This window comes from Culex pipiens, chromosome 1 (genome assembly GCF_016801865.2).
Source record: "Culex pipiens pallens isolate TS chromosome 1, TS_CPP_V2, whole genome shotgun sequence".
Taxonomy (NCBI): domain Eukaryota; kingdom Metazoa; phylum Arthropoda; class Insecta; order Diptera; family Culicidae; genus Culex; species Culex pipiens.
The window spans coordinates 95,486,761-95,503,267 of NC_068937.1; the positions used below are offsets into that span (position 1 = coordinate 95,486,761).

General features: G+C 40.1%; 1 protein-coding gene across 2 annotated transcripts; it reads right to left on the reverse strand.

Annotated features, from left to right (window-relative positions):
* Positions 1-525: 525 nt before the first annotated feature.
* On the reverse strand, positions 526-16,019 carry LOC120426006 (uncharacterized). 2 transcript variants are annotated; one of them, XM_039590672.2, is made up of 6 exons: positions 15,654-16,019; positions 15,072-15,547; positions 13,547-14,587; positions 13,168-13,489; positions 8,906-9,484; positions 526-2,735 (listed from the first exon to the last, which is right to left on the reverse strand). In XM_039590672.2, exons 2-6 carry the CDS (start codon positions 15,513-15,515, stop codon positions 1,312-1,314), a joined length of 3,810 nt encoding a protein of 1,269 aa, XP_039446606.1. In that variant the 5' UTR covers positions 15,516-15,547; positions 15,654-16,019; the 3' UTR covers positions 526-1,311. The 2 variants fall into 2 exon arrangements, with proteins under 2 accessions (XP_039446606.1, XP_039446607.1); XM_039590673.2 differs by lacking the exon at positions 8,906-9,484 and having other exon boundaries at positions 15,072-16,015.
* Positions 16,020-16,507: the final 488 nt, after the last annotated feature.

A 16,507-nucleotide genomic window follows, 5' to 3' on the forward strand; every position in this document is an offset into this window, starting at 1 on the left:
CCTAGGCCATAACTAGTACTAGCCTTATCACTTAAATTGCCGTTTTCACTTTATATCCGAAGAAAACGTGATTTTTAAAGGGGTGTCCAAATTACCCCCCCTGTCCATATTACCCCAAACTCCCCTAGTTCCTGAGAAAGGCAATGTCAACTGTCAAACTACTCAAAAGTGACTCACAATATGATCACTGAGTTCTTTGAGTTCATTTACTACGTCACGATTTTCTTATCTATAGCACGCGACAAACTCTCGTGTATCTCTCGATGGAAGACAGTGAGCAAGAGCGCAGCTCTCTTTCCTTTTGATTCCTACCGTCTCCTTTGCGGCGTCCATTGCGCTACGGAAGCAATCTGCGAGAAAGTTTTTGTTGTTTATTTCATTAAGGTGAAGCGAAAGAGAGTTGCTTTCTTGCTCGCTGTCTTTGGTTATTGTTTGAGACGCTACATAAAATTAGTACCAAAAAGATTTGTGATACTCAAAACGAAAAATGGAATTTTCGGAAGCCGTAATTAACAATTCACGCCATTAAAGTTTAATGTTCCTGTGTATTTTTCGCTAAATAAATAATATTTTACCCCATTTTTTATACTTGATTAAAAATGTGTGTGTTGTGTGTAATCTGCTTGCATTCAAACTAGCAAAGCGCCACGCGTTTACACATAAATATTTGTTTTGTTAAATATAACCGCTAATTAATTACTCATTTTCCTGCCTTAACTGCTGCTGCTAGATCTCTATACACATAACTCTACGCTCGGTAATTTGCTTGCTATTTTCGAACTATTTTCTCTTTTTCGAAAAACAAATTGGTAATTGTTTTTCCCTAATTTTATTTAGATAAGTAGGTACGCCGACACGAGGAAAGAAATTGATTTTTGTTTAAGTACATAAACTAATACAATAGTTAAGGGGGGCGCAGTCCAGCTACAGTTGTTTGTGAGAAGAAAACATTTAAAAGATGAACAAATCGCAATTAAATTTCACGGTGGAATCAAAAAAATCACATTTTACTTTTCACTAACAAATTAAATTTTAGTGGATGTCTTTTTTTTCTTCACTAGCTGTTTACAGGAAATTTCGCCTAAATATACAATCTTTGCATACATATATTAGCACATCTCTTGTTCGCAAATTTTTGTGATGCATTTGCCCGGGAAACTCGCTCGCTATTTACATGATAACGTCCCCAACGGTGACCCCGGCTAGGGTGACCCGTCCGGATCGCTGCTTTGCCGGTTCCTCCACGTTTCGGGCGCGCCGCAATCCTCCTCCTCCTCCTCCAGTGGTCTCGCCACTCCCGTACAGCAATAATCATTTCTTCGTGAAGCTGCTGCTCGATATGACGTTGCTGAGGAACGAGTGGGTCATCGGCTTCGTTCCGGCGGTGGGCATCGCCGACGGCGTCGAGTTCGGCGTGATGAAGGACAGCTCTGGGAGGCGTTGCTGGGATGGGGGAGGATGTGCTGAAGACGCTGAAGTTGGAGGGAATGTTGGCACTTTCGGGGGTTGACCGTAGTAGTGGGGGGTGGCGCTGCTGCTGTTGCTGTTCCAGGAGTTGAACTGGGGTGGCGGGAGTTGGGGCGAGTTCCAGGAGCTGAACTTGGGCCCGCTCGCGAACGAGTTCTGGAAGTTGAACTTGTTCTGACTAGACGATAGACTCTGCTGGGACGGCGGGGTACTGTAGATGAAGTCGGTCCATTCCTCCTGCTGGCCGCTGGATTTGCTGCTGTTGGTCGGGGAGGGCCTCTCCGGGGCGGGTTTCGAGTAGACAAAGTCGGTCCACTCGTCGTCATCCTGCGGAGCTGCGGCGGAACTCGCCGACGCCGACTGGGAATGCTTTGGTGAAGAATGGTTGGACGAGATCGTCGGAACCGAGGAGACCTTTGGCGTGGGGAACGCGGCCTCGAACCGGGCCAGCTCGTCGGCGTCAACGCCCGGATCGGGCCAGTTGATCTGCGTAATGCGGTTCGAGTTGAAGGACGACTGCGCCGGTTGCGCCTGCTGCGGCAACAAGATCGACGGACTCAACAACAGCGGAGAACTGGTCGCGGATCGGTTGACCTGCTGGTCCTGAACCTGGCTCAACGGCTTGTTCACGACTTGCGGCGCCGGAACCGCTGCCTGAAAATCACTAAACTCATCGTCCATCTGCTCCAACTCCTCCGTCGGCGACCGCCCAAACACCGGCTTCGAATAGCTGCTAACCTTCTCCTTCCCCTCCCGCTGGAAGTTGAACTCACTCCCGATCGCCAAGTGCCCTCCCTCACTCTTCACAGCCTGAAATTCGCTAAACTCCTCCTCGTCCACCACCTTCTCCACCCCAGCCCTCGAACCGGTCGTCTTCTCCAAACTGTACTCCACGTCGTGGTACTCCCGCACCTCCGGCCCCATCCGATCCGTCGAATCCCGCGACACCGGACTAACTCCCTTGCTCGGCGTAAAGATGTGTGTCTCCGGCAGCTTGATTGTCCGCACCACGGAAGGAATTGACGCTGGTGGATCCACTACGCTACTACTGCTACTGCTACTAACTGCTGCGACAAACTCAAAGTCGTCCTCCTCACCGTCTTCGTCTACGACGACCTCCTCCGGAGGTCCCACCTCTACTTCATCTGCAGCAGTCGGGCCTGCGTCTTCTGCGACTTTCGGATCCAGAACTTGGCCCTTTGGCCCATTCTTGTCGGGCTGTTGCTGCTGTTGGCCGCTGTTACCCTCTTGGAGGATCTCTTGTACACCTGCGTTTGCCGTTGATTGATCGGGTCATCGAGGTGGGCGATAGAAACAGGAAAAGTAGTGTTACTTGGGGGTGTTTCGGGATCGCTTCGAGACACATCTAAACAGACAACGCTACATGAACGCGCGGAATTGGTGCAAACGGAAAATGGTGCTGCGAAGCGGCGTGGGTGGCAGCTGTAAGCGGATTAACGTGCAGGAATACGGAAAATGAGCATGCAAATGATTGTTATATTGCCTAACTACACCAAAACCGATAAATACCTCAAAAAAGCTCAATAATACATCAAATTACATCAAACTCAGAAAAGGTTCTTAAACGGCCTTGCATTGATGTCTTTCAATCAGATCTAAGTAGGGGAACTATACCCTTTGTCAGCTTATTTCTATTATCGGCCTATCAGCACTTTGATCATGAATTACAGCTTTTATAAAGTGTTTTTGACTGTTCCAGAGTAATAAATAGCTCAAACAAAAGTGAGCAAGCAACTATCCATAGTTGATACATCTGAAAATGTTGATTTAATAGCGGAAAATGGCAAAAGTGATGAGAATTGGTCGAACGGCTTAGAGTGATTAAAATGGGCATATTTCCCCTAAATATCCTCAGAGCTGAACATAAATAAAAGCAAAGAACAAATCTCGCTTACTTTTTCAAAAGGTCCTATGTACATAGTAAACCCATGGCACATTGATTGTTTTGAAAAAGTAATCTAGAAATAAAAGCGAATAGCGATCTGAAGCCCACCGAATTAGTTTTAGAATTCCGTTGTTGCTTCAATATTCCATGGTAAAATTATCTGCTGTAAACTTTACGCAGTATTAGGCCTGACCGTTTCCCTTTGCTTTGCTTTTTTTTTTGCCTTGAATGGTCAACCTGTAGAGCGTCCAATTTCCCGGGGTTACGAATTTCCCGGGAAACGGGAAATTTTCAACCAATTTCCCGGGAAATCCCAGGAATTCCCGGGAAATTTTAAATATATTGAAAATTGTTTCTGAACTTGGTTCTGATCCAAAATCACAATTCTTTGAACTTGCCTCTGTGACCAGTTTGAGAGAGTGTGATTTGACCCATTCATTTGAAATAAAAAAAAAATAAACCATGCAGAAATTATGTTTTTCATAAAAAATATCTTTTCTAAAACAAGTCAAACTGGTTTCAGCACTTGAAAAAACTGGTACAGCTTTTTATTATTTCATTAAATCCATACTTCTCGTGTTTGTTTTACTCATTTTTTGAGCACCTCTCAAACCATTCAAAGTAGTTTTTTTAATTATTTGTTTAAAAACAATAATGTAAAACAAACTCTCTACATTACTTTGGCAGTAAGGGGTTTATAAATTTTTAAGACGAAATAACACCAGTAATTCTATAAAAATCATACCTACATTGTAGTAAATCATTTTCATTATGCAAAACCTTTTTCCAGTTGCTTCAGAAATTAATATCATCAGAAATAAATGTTGATATAAAAATTTCTGATAATCTGATACATGTATGAACTTTACAATGAATATAATTGAACAAAATAATGTTGAGTTTTTTCATTTAATATATTTTTTTTTCAGAGCGTTTTCAAAATATTGGTTCCAAAAAGTTAAGAAAATTTATGCTTCCGCTTGAATTTCGGGAATTCCCGGAAAATTTACAAATTTCCCGGGAAACGGGATGTATTTTTTTCCGGGAATTCCCGGGATTTTTTCCCGGGACGGGAAATTGGACGCTCTATCAACCTGTCAACACATAACGATTACTCTGTGACATAACCTTCGCTGGTTTTAATGTTTTAATTACAGCGAAAATATTGGATGGTTTAGATAAAGGGTCAAATATCATCAAATAAGAATCATTACAAAATTCATCTGGTATTGGTACAATAAATAGAACCGTCAACTGGGGTGAATTGGAACTACAGTCTGAAAAAGTCAAACGAGGCGATCAAAAAAGCGATTATTTTGGGCATTTCCAAATGCAAGCTATGAAACTAAAATTTAATGTTTTTTTTTTATGAGAAGAGCAGATTTCATTGTTTAATATTGAAAATCGATCTTATGGTTTCATCGTCTGTTGAAGAATTAGAGCTAATTAGATGATACTGAAAAAAAGTCGTTTTTCTCAAATTTGTATAGTTTAAATGGCTATATCACGGTATGGCGGAAGCAAAATATTATAAATCGAGATGACCCATGGGAGATTTATTCGTCGAAAATTCTGTTTCACCTGCCTGATTAAGAATATGTTTGCTTCAAAATATTCTATCTGGGAAAATTGCATTTTAAAGTAAAAATGTGTTTTATAATACTAATGGAGACGTCTGGTACTAAATAAAAATTAAAAATAATGATTAAAAATACTTTTTTCAAAACTTTATTGCATTAAAAAGTTAAATAAATGTAATACATTTTGAAATACGACCTATCATACGGCTTATTACTAGTTTTTAAAATTTACTAGAATCACCATGCGCCTCCGCCCAAAGTACTTTATATCGAAAAACACGATTTTTCTGAAAACGAAATTTTCACCGATAGAATATTTTGAATCGTTCATATTCCTAATCAGGAAGGTGAAACACAACTTTATACGTACAAATCTCCCATGGTTATCTCGATTTATAATATTTTGCTTCCGCCATACCGTGTATACCTCAGCAAACAGCAGTCCGATTAACTAAGTCATAAAAGACGAATTCTAGAGATTTTTTTTATTTTTATTTTTGGGGAAAAGGTCTTATATAAACACTAGACTGGCTCGTTGTTTTATGGAAAATTAAAAAAAAATGATCAAATCAAACCAGAACAAAGTTTTTTGATGCCTTGAGAAAAGATACAGCGTCCTCAAAACTGGTCTAAAACGTGTTTTTGCCTTCCTCACTTGAGGAAAGGCTATAAAATCACTCGAAAATTGAACTTCTTAAATAAGGCTTTCTAGCCCCAGTGAAAAAAATATAGTTTAACCCAAAAATGATGAACTCCTCGTCACAGTGTCCTGATGCAAACAATGATCGAGCTGGAGCTGTCACAGCCCTGCGAAATATGTTTGCTGACATATCGGGCGGTGAGTCAAAAAAAAACAGCTAGAAGTCGCCTGACAAAAAACTTTTGCTAGAAAGAGATAGGAAATCTGATGCAAACAAACGTCCAGCTGTAATATAAACATACTTTGAATGTGTTGGTAAATTTCTGACTAGAAAGCCTTATCGAGAAATTAAAAGTGAGAGTGTGTGCAGCATGGAGTTAAACTTTCTGTGAAGTTGCTGTGAAGATTACCATGGCTCTTTGAAAAGTTTAACTCCATGTTGCACGCACACACTCTCACTTTTAATTTCTCGATACACCTCCTAGATATACCATCACGTATACATATCGACTCAGAATCATTTTCTGAGCAAATGTCTGTTGGGATGAGTGTAGAAATGATTTTTTGTCCACACGATTATCTCAGAACTGGCTGCAAAGATTTTGGCCGGGTTAGCCTTATTCGGTCCTTTTTGTGGTCCCCTAAGACTCTATTAAAAATTATGACGGATCTTTCACCGCAGTGCTTTTTGAGATGATCCTTCAAATTTCCAATAGGTGGCAGCAAAAAGCTCGTTAGTCTAAGCTTTTTTTGACAGCAACATAAGTACACAGCAAAAAAGGTAGTCATCCAGCTGCGTGAAAAAGGCCTGGGTGTAAAATAAATTTTGCATTATTTTATGAAATTTTATGTGACATATGTAGCCCGATCAGTATAAAAAACCTACTTGATCGTAATGTCAAGCTCATATATGCGTTTATCCTTTCCATTCTTCATCGGTCTGATGGCCGAGCGGGCCAAGGCGCCAGTCCTTACTATTGGTGCTGGGTTTGAATCCCGTCGGTTGCAACTTTTTTTTTTTGTTTACAAAAATTGTACATGCAGTGTGTAATATTAAGCGTTTTTTTTTTACGAAGGTGATGTGCATGCGATTTTACCATCGGATTTTTTGCTGTGAAGGCACCAATCACTGAGGTGGTTTAAGTATCGTTTTTTTTTTCTCGGAAATCACGTTTTAGACCAGTTTTGAGCACGCTGTATCTTTTTACAGGAGTAAGATAGCACAATACTTTCTTTGGAAAAGTTTTAGGGAATTTTCTCAATTTCAACGCTATTGTGGTTTGAAAAATTTAGTGGAAACTAAAAATAAAAAAAATCAAAATGTAGAAAAGAAAAAAAAAATTTAAAAATGTAAAAATCTGAAAGCTTTTATTTAATAATTGAAATACCCTCAAAGGAAATCAACAATTTGTTCGAAAATTTTGCAATGTCTATAACCAAATTTGTTATTATTTTTATTTCGATTAATGTGGCTAGAACCATGGAAAAACTTTGACCAATTTTATCCAGGACATTATTTTTTCCAATGAAATATGGGGTTTCTAATAAAATAACTTAATAAAATAATAATAAAAGTTTTGGTACTTTTGTAAAAAGTTAAAAATTTGAAAGTTGATTTTTAAATTGTTGGTATACCCCCCAAGGAAATGAACTATTCGTTCGAAAATTTTCTCAGTGTCCATAACCCAATTTGTTATTATTATTTATTTCAATTAATATGGCTTTTTTGTTAAATTTAACATTTTTTCAAATGTTGAACAGCCAATGTTTACTAATTTTATTCCGCATTTGCAAATATGTAATATTTAATTGGAACCAAGCAAATTAAAAAAAATTATACTAAGCAAATCATTAGAAATGTTTTTATCTAAATCAGGTATTAACCGTTGCAAAAAAAACCTATCATTGAGTTTTCGGGAACATTTTTTTTTTCATGTATAACTTTTTGATAACAGAGTGAATTATTTCCCGAACTATTTTTCTCTGTTATTGTTTTGTGTTATTAAAACAGCTAATTTGGGTGTTTTAATACCAAATACTGACCTCCAATATCGCCTAATTATTCGCGCTATGAAAACATTTAAAAATCTCGATTTTCTGATTGGTTTGGTGACTTCAGCAAAGTTTTCATAAAAACTCAATTTTGAAAAACAATGAAGTGTAAAAGTGAAACGAAAAATGAAAAAGCGTTTTGAATAAATAAGAATGTTGTTCAAGCGAACGATTACAAGAAAAAGTTCAGAAGTTCATGTAGGTAATCACTGTAATTCTGTCGATTGTGTCCAAAACCACAATCAAGAACAGATTTTGCTCCATCATGCACTATGGGTAAAAAGATGTAAGTTTAACCCCCTAAAACATATCAAAAAATTTCGAATAAAAAAATACTTTTTTTTTTGTAGTTCAAATTTTAGTGATAAAAAGTCTTGTGTACCCATTTTTGCGAAAGTCCTACAGTTTTTTTTTTATGTACGTACCCGTTTTGTATGACCAGCCCGCAAAATTGTATGAAGACTTGACTTATGATGCAAATTGCTTTTTTGACATAGGGAATGTTTGGACAAATTTTCATCGAATTAAAAAATAAAAGTCAATTTTCCAAATCATGGAGAGCTAGGTAACTTCAAACATATTTTTGCATCACTTTTTATTCATTTCAAGACGGATAAAAATGTTAAAAAATTAAAAGTAAATTTGCAGAACTTTTCCAAAATAAAGAGATACACAAATATGGATACCACATTCAACATGTGAAAATCGAGACTTATTAAACACAACGCATCACAAAATTACTGTTATTCGTAATATAATCCAGATTTTAACGAATTATTTTTCGATTGCAAATTATATTTGAAAAATTATTACGGATTTCTTTGTGAAAATTGTTGATAACTATCCAAAAATCAAAATAAAAAAAAGCGAATTGGTCAAAAATAAAATTTTCCGTACACCATTTTGAATGTAACCTTATTTTTGCTGGACACAAAACATTGCCGAAGACACCAAATCGATCAGAGAATCGCTTCTCAAGATACAATTATTTGAATATTTTCGAAGCACTTTTGTATGGACAGCAAAGTAACCAGATTATAAGAAAATCGATAAAAATTTTGCCATAAAAATAAAATAGTAAGCATGTAAATAAAAACAAATGAAAATCATTCATGCAAAGACAAAAAAAAAAGCATTTATCAAAACCTTGAAATTACTTCCCACATGCAGGTTGATAAACATAAACTTAATTCTCTACACCTTTAAATACAACAACTATGTTACACAAGCGTGGTGCGCTGCAAGAAACACGGGACTTACTAAGATCCAAATAATCATCAAACGATTGTTGCAGGTTGTTGTTGTTCGAGTTGGAGTAGTTGTTAGTGGTGATGAATGGTCCGCCACCAACGGCCACCGGCGGTACCGTGGCCAAAGCCGTTACCATTGTTGTTGTTGTTAGTTCGTTTTGTTGTTGTGTAGATGGCGATGAAGAGGTGGTGGTTGTGGTGTTGGTAGCAAACACAAAGGATTGGTGGTAGCAATAGGAGGTGGTGGTGGGTTTGAGCGGTAATGGCGGATTGGGCGTGGTAGTATCGGTATTGGTTTTGGTAGTAGTGCAAAACAAGTTCATTTCATCCAACAGAGACCGGTCGCCATTTTGGTTTGTGGTGGTAGTAGTGGTATTGGTAGGGTAGTTGGTAGCATTGCAAGTGTTGTTGTAGTTGTTGTTGATAGCCATCGTTGCGTTCGTTATTGTCGAGGAGGTTAATGGCGGTAACGTTTGCACAATTTTAGCGTTACATGAGGAGGAGGAGGAATCAATATTTATTTTATCTTTTAGATTAGCCATCACCTCTAGCTGTTCTAGGTCCAATAATAATGTGTGTGCGTGTGATGCTGGGATATGTTTACAGTAATTTATACTCATTTCAATAAAAATTATTCAAACATGGTTTTAAAGATAGTTAAAGTATGGATGTGTGATGCGATGAGATAGAACAGAACACAAGAGATGATGATATTAGTTTGGTTGAAACGAGGACAAACGGAAACGAATTGTTTTAGGTGGAGACATTTCACAAATCCAACTAGCGAATCAAGCGTTTTGCGTGAGTTTTTTGAGTTGTTATTTGGCCAAACACACAATATAAGAAATTTCTAAAACAGAGGGAGGACTATTCCAAGCTTTGGATTTGTTTTGTTTTCTATTCTCTAGTAGGATTTGCATCTATTACGGAGGTGGAGTAGAGGGAACTTGAAATGAATTGTCGAATTGGTTCAATTCATTTTAAGCAAGTGGAATTAAATGGCTAAGTCTTAAGGAAAACATTGAATGCAGTGACAACAAAAACTCAGATTTAAGTCCTTTCCGTAACATTATAACTTGGGAGGCACATCGTCTGTTTCAGAGCAATTCCAGCCCAAAACAGGAATTTTTAGGTACTTTTTTCTCGACCCTCTCCGATTTCAATGAAACTTTGTAGACATGTTATCCTAGGCATATATAAGCCATTTTTGTGTATATGGAGCCAGTTACACTCGATAATGACATTTGAGAAGGGCACAAGTGTTTCAAATATGTTTGTATTTCGTAATTTAAATATTGCTGTATCTCGAAGCCGTTGCATCGTATCAAAAAGTGGTCAAAGACAAACTTGTAGGAAATTTGACGGGCTTTCCGAAAAAAAATACACTGAAAGAAAAATACACGCCAATTCTATGAGATTTTTCAATTTTTAAGTTTAAAAGTCAAATTTGAAGGTGAGCCCACGATTTTTTTTCGTTCAAATTTTTTGTGAAGATAGCCTAAGATGTTACAAAAAGACTCACGAAAAATGCAGGATGGAGCAACTCACCTAAAAAAATACAAAAATCATTTACTGAAACTGCTTTTTTGAAAGGTGCTCTAAACGTCAAAATTATCAAAATCCGAGTACGGGAATCGATTCTCCAGACAATTTTATATAAAAGTCTCCATATTGACCATTGTCCTAAGTCCAATCCTTGTAAAGTTACAGAGGTTTTAAAAATAAAAATGTTGAAAAAATAGGTTTTTTGAAGGTTTTTGGCAATTTTTATGTGACAGACTTGATTTTTCAGGCTCGAAAATATTTTTGCCATAAAGCTCGTCCAATTTCCCATAAGTTTGTCTTAGACAACATTTCAATTGGATGTATGGGCTTACAGATATAAGCTAATTACATTGCTCATAACTGAAAACATAATATTTTTTCAGTGTAGTATACTGCCCATGTTCGCATAAATGTCCCATATGCAAAAACAGCAAGCTGAGAAAAACGCATTTGAAGTTTGTACCATACATAAGGCTACGTGTTAAGTTTTCGCGAAAAAACTGGATTTCCTCCAGATTTCTAGAATAAAGTACTGGATGTTAAAGGCTCTTTCGAAAGAGCATACGATTTTGAACCAAACTGCATCAATAACTCGAAATCGATGAAAATGCATATGGGACATTTATGCAATCATGGGCAGTATAGTAACCTGGATAGTAAATTAGCTTATATCTGTAAGCCCATACATCCAATTGAAATGTGGTCAAAGACAAACTTATGGGAAATTGGACGAGCTTTTCGGTAAAAATATTTTCGAGACTGAAAAATCAAGTCTGTCATATAGAAATTGCCAAAAACCATCAAAAAACCTATTTTTTCAACATTTTTATTTTTAAAATCGCTGTAACTTCACAAGGATTGGACTTAGGACAATGGTCAATATAGAGACTTTTATGTAAAATTGTCTGGAAAATCGATTCCCGTATTTGGCTTTCGAAAATTTTGACGTTTAGAGCACTTTTCTAAAAAATAGTTTCAGTAAATGATTTTTGTATTTTTTTAGGTGAGTTGCTCCATCCTGCATTTTTCGTGAGTCTTTTTGTAATATCTTAGGCTATTTTCACAAAAAAATTTAACGAAAAAAAATCGTGGGCTCACCTTCAAATTTGACTTTTAAACTTAAAAATCAAAAAATCTCATAAAAGTGGAGTGTTTTTTTCTTTCAGTGTATTTTTTTCGGAAAGCCCGTCAAATTTCCTACAAGTTTGTCTCTGACCACTTTTTGATACGATGCAACGGCTTCGAGATACAGCAATATTTAAATTACGAAATACAAAAATATTTAAAACACTTACGCCCTTCTCAAATGTTATTATCAAGTTTAACTGGCGCCATGTACACAAAAATGGCTTATATATGCCTAGGATAACATGTCTACAAAGTTTCATTGAAATCGGAGAGGGTCGGGTACAACCAATTCCCTATTTGACATGGAATTGCTCTTCAGTAAACCAAGTTTGGTTTTTCTTTATTATTAAGTTTCTTAACTCTTGTAATGCTCCAGTTACCAGGTGGTGACCAATTTACGGTCAATCCGGAATCGGTCCCAACAGAGATACTTTTCGAAAATGGTCAAATCTGTAAAGCGGCGTGTCAAAACACTTGCAGTTAGAATTCTAAATTGTAAAAAAAATTACATTATATCAATTTACGACCATCTGGCAAAAGTGAGCAGTTCCGATCAAACCGAAATGGGTCTAGAAAGGGTCTAAAATTGTCAAATATTTTATCAAGTGACATGTCAACATTTTCAAAATTATATAATATATAAAATATACAAAAAAAAAATATATAAAAGTACCAACACAAATCAGAATTTTATGAAAGAAAATAATCATGATTTTACGTAATGAAACTAAAATATTGTCAAATCATGATTTTTTTCTTTTATAAAATTCTGATTTGTTTTGGTATTTTTCAAGAAACAACTTACTAGTTTTTATTTTTGTCTAACTTCGTCTAGTCATAAGGTCAATTTTATAAAAAAAAAAATCTACATTAATTCTCATCATTTGAAAATAATCGATTGACAAATTTAGATTTCATTTGACAGTTAATTAAATTTGACACATGACACACTAATTTTCATTCAATCTTATTTGAGTTAGAAATTTAAGCGGCAGGATAGCAGAAAGAAATTTAAGCGGCAGGATATCAACAATATTTGAGTGATCGACGAAATTTTGATACTTTTATACAAGATTTGGAGCTTAACATTTCAGAAGGACACATAACTTTTGTTCGCAAGAGTGTCTCCCTCTCACTCAAATGACAGTTTACATAAGGTGTGAGAGGGATACACTCTTTTTTACAAAATTTATGTACTCTAATGCAATGGAAGGCACGATTTGTGCTTTTCTTCCACAGTATCGAGATTGTGTAAGTTCGTTTCGTAGCTTCACAACTCGGAAGGCACCTCGTCAATATTATTAGGTATCAATTCAGAATTTGGTATTTACAAGGAGTTTATTGTTGAGAACTTAACGAGCTTTACAACATTTATTAATATCACGATCACGACAACGATCAGATAAGTTTAACATCGCTGCTCGGAAGGCACATCGACGGCCAACAGTCTCAACGCTAATTTCTGCATTCAGTGTCTTCCTTCAGCGCCAAACCAAGTGAACGGGAAATGAAATCAGACCATGGATAAAGTGGGTCGAATGATGACAATGAGAGAGAGAGAGAGAGGTAGAGATCGAAAAGGGGGCCGACAATAATTACCTTCGAGCGGGTTCACCAGCCCCGAGCTGTTCCAGTCGAACTGCACGGCCGGAACGGTTCCCGGCACAGCGCCCGAACTGATGGGCGGCTGCAGCGGGTCCAGCCCGAACGCGTGGTGTCGGACGGTGGCCGCTTCCTGCTTGCCGGTCATCGGGATTACGGAGGCATTGCTGTTGCTGATGTTGCTTGCGGCAGCGATCGTTGGTGGAGGAGCGCTGGAACCCGGCGGAGCCTGTGACGTTGGCTTGATCGGTTCCAGCGGGCTAAAGCTGAGATTCGCTGCGAAACGCGGCATTGAGCTGTTCCATTTGGGACCAAAGAGCTGCAAAAAATACGGATTTAAGTTGTTTGAAATGACTTCCGGATGCGTAGAACTTACGATATTCCTGGAGTCGATCCCGAGCGCCCTCACCAAGGCCTTGTTGCTCTCCGAGCTGTTGTACAGGTAGCTCAGCGCCTGCGTCGAGTCCATATCCCGCAGCTCGCGACAGACTTTGTCCTCTTCCAAAGCAGGTCCTCCTCCGCCATCCTTCTGTCCGGTATCACTCTGCTCCTCCTCCGGAGTCGCCACCGACGGGAACATCCCGGTAATGACGGCCAAAATGCTGTCCGATCGAAACAGTGCCGATCGTGACGTTGGAATGCTTACGGCCGGAGCAGCGACCACCGGCGTAGCCATCACTTCCGACTGCTTAAAGTCGCTGAACTCGCCGAAATCGTCGTCATCCGCATCTTCAACGGGAGCTTCCTCCGTGGCAGTTGGTTGAGCGACACCGGCGCTAGCACCGGTGGGAAATTTGGCAAACTCCTGGAAATCATCGAAATCATCCTGAGCGGGATCTTCCGCGGCGATCGTTTCCTCTTTGACGACAACCGCGGTAGCCGCGGCCGCCACCGGTTCGTCGAACGTGGCCGGAAACGACGCCTGGAATGAGTCAAACTTGCTGAAATCCGCGTCGAACGTGGCAAAGTCCGTCGTTCGACTCCCGGACACAAAGTTGCTGTCCGCCGACGGCGTCGACTCCAGCTGAGCAAAGTCATCGTCGAACGACACATCGTTGGCCGTTGGGATCTCCAGCACCGCCGAGGACCGCGCGTCGTTCGACGCCGTCGTAAAGTCGGTGAAATCGTTCTCGGTGTTGTCGTCGAACCGACAGCCCAGCTCTTCCGCCACGACCGGCGTGGTCAGTTCGGCCGGAACGTCCTCGTCGTCGTCGTCGTCTTCGATTTGCGGATGCTCGGCGGGGTCCTCCTGCGGTGAGAGGTTCCGCTCGCTGGCCTCGTTTTCAGACAGCTGCACCGGCGTGGTGGATTTGGACAGCTCGGTGTCCAGGTGCAGCGACGGAATGCTTAGGTTGTCCTCGGCACCGGTCGGCGCGGCGTCCTCTTCCGGTGCCACGTGCGGGTGGAAGGCAAAGTCCTGGAAATTTGCGATTGGATTTTGCTTGAAGTTTGTTCCAGAATGTGCTATTTGTGTTAACCGTGTAAAGTAACCCAAAACAAAGTAGTCCTCAGAGAGCGTGCATGAATGTCAGTGAGTGAAAAACAATAGAAATTAGAGGGTTGAAAACCATACAAACATTACGTAATTTCGGCTGGTTGTGTAAAGAAATAAAATATGCCGCAATAAGCGTGCATGTTGACACTTTTGAACAGATATATTTTAGCTGTGAAAGCGAGTAAATGATAAAGTTTAGCTGGAGTCGACTGTCGGAGTCCAGATTGTCTACACGAAGAAATTTACGTAAGGTCAGTGGTCGGTTAGTCACATTTTTCCGGATCTCTCCCGGAAAAGACTCCGCAGCAATTTCGTATGGTTTGACGAATGCGTGTGCTTCAGCCAATGCTGCTGTCAACCTTACACGGTTAACAAGTTCAACCCAAATCCCAGTGCCGCCACTTACCTGGAACTCCTCGTCGTCATCCTGGTCGTCCTCGCTCGGCAGATCATTCTCGGAAAAGTTGTGCTGCGATAGGATCAACGACGGCGGACTTTCCATCCTGGGCGTAGCTGTTGGTGCTGCTGCCGTCACCGTCGCCGTAACCACCACCGGAAGATCCAAGCTGTGACTGTCATTGCCGACCTCCTCACCCTCGTCATCATCCGGAACGTACTCTAACCGCGGTGCTGGCACTTTTGCGGGCGTTACCGGAGCCGATTCGCAGTCGGAAAAGGCCGGAGGAATGGGCGTCGGCAGGTTGGACGTACTGGCCACCGCGGGCAGCCCCGTCGATCCGTAATCATCAAACTCGTCCTGCTCGTCATCATCGTCCGGCAGGTCGTCCTCCTCATCCCCGAAATCCGGGGGCGGAGTGTGACAAACAAGCGGCGGAATTTGGCTAGACATGGTCGTCTTCGTGCAGGTGACCTTGAACGATACTAATTTCCTCAATGAATCGCAGGAACCAGCAAGAAACGGGCAAGTGTTACTAGCGAGCTGTTATCAAAGTAACCCTTGAAAACAAAGCAACCTGCAGCTGGGTACCTGTGCGCAAATTAGATCCAACTTTTTGCTGCTGTCATATGACGTTTCACCAGCTCAGAGGAATTTTTCCAGCAGAGCAGCTGCCAACCAGCCAAAATCGATAGACGTGACGAAGACGGGGGTTTCCTGTTTCCGAGCCACTTCACACACTCCAAGCCACGACCAAGTCGCGCTACTTCCGATCTCGCCGCGAGCGCGAAACACCTGGCCTAGGTCCGTTGCGTTCCGTTTGGCCACGGCCAATTAGAAACAAAAAAAAGTTCCGTTCCAAATTGTCCGTCGACGAATTGTGTTGGAGGAAAAAATTATCGCAGCAAACCTTGCCTTCTTCTCCTCGCGCACTGACGACTGTGTGTGACTGCAACAAACACACCTGTGCTGCTGCTAGTACTGAAAGACCAACACTGTGTGAGTTAAAACGTGTGATGGTATGTAATGTTCTGTGCCTCCTGTGCCTCTCTGCTTTGTGTTGTTGAATCATATTGAATGAACGCAGTTTTGAGAGAGAGAACTTTGTTTGGCGAGAGAGCAAGAGATACTTAATGCTGTTTGGTGTGTAAAAAGATGGCGAGGTATGACCACAGCAAGCGCGCACGTGACTGTCAGTTTGCGTTTGACGTTTCACAACAAAACATCGACCCTTTTGCCTCCAAGTGTTTTAACTTTAAAGTTTCTGTGCTTTTAGTTGTTAGGTTTACTTTTTATTTATTTTTTTTGACAGTTTTGGGAAAGAGGCGCAAAGGAATATCCCAAGTTTGATCACATGCTAGAAGAAAACGTGAATCAGCCGTTTTATACTCATACGGGTGCTGCTACCTACGAACTTAATACTAAGGCTGCCGCCGTTATGAGTT

Excerpts from the sequence above, each read along its gene's own strand:
- LOC120426006 (XM_039590672.2), bottom strand. The coding sequence starts at position 15,515 with ATGTCTAGCCAAATTCCGCCGCTTGTTTGTCACACTCCGCCCCCGGAT. Across the intron at positions 13,490-13,546 it reads GGATCGACTCCAGGAATATC|CTCTTTGGTCCCAAATGGAA; the intron begins GTAAGTTCTACG and ends TATTTTTTGCAG. Across the intron at positions 9,485-13,167 it reads GCTGGTGAACCCGCTCGAAG|CATCACACGCACACACATTA; the intron begins GTAATTATTGTC and ends AACATATCCCAG.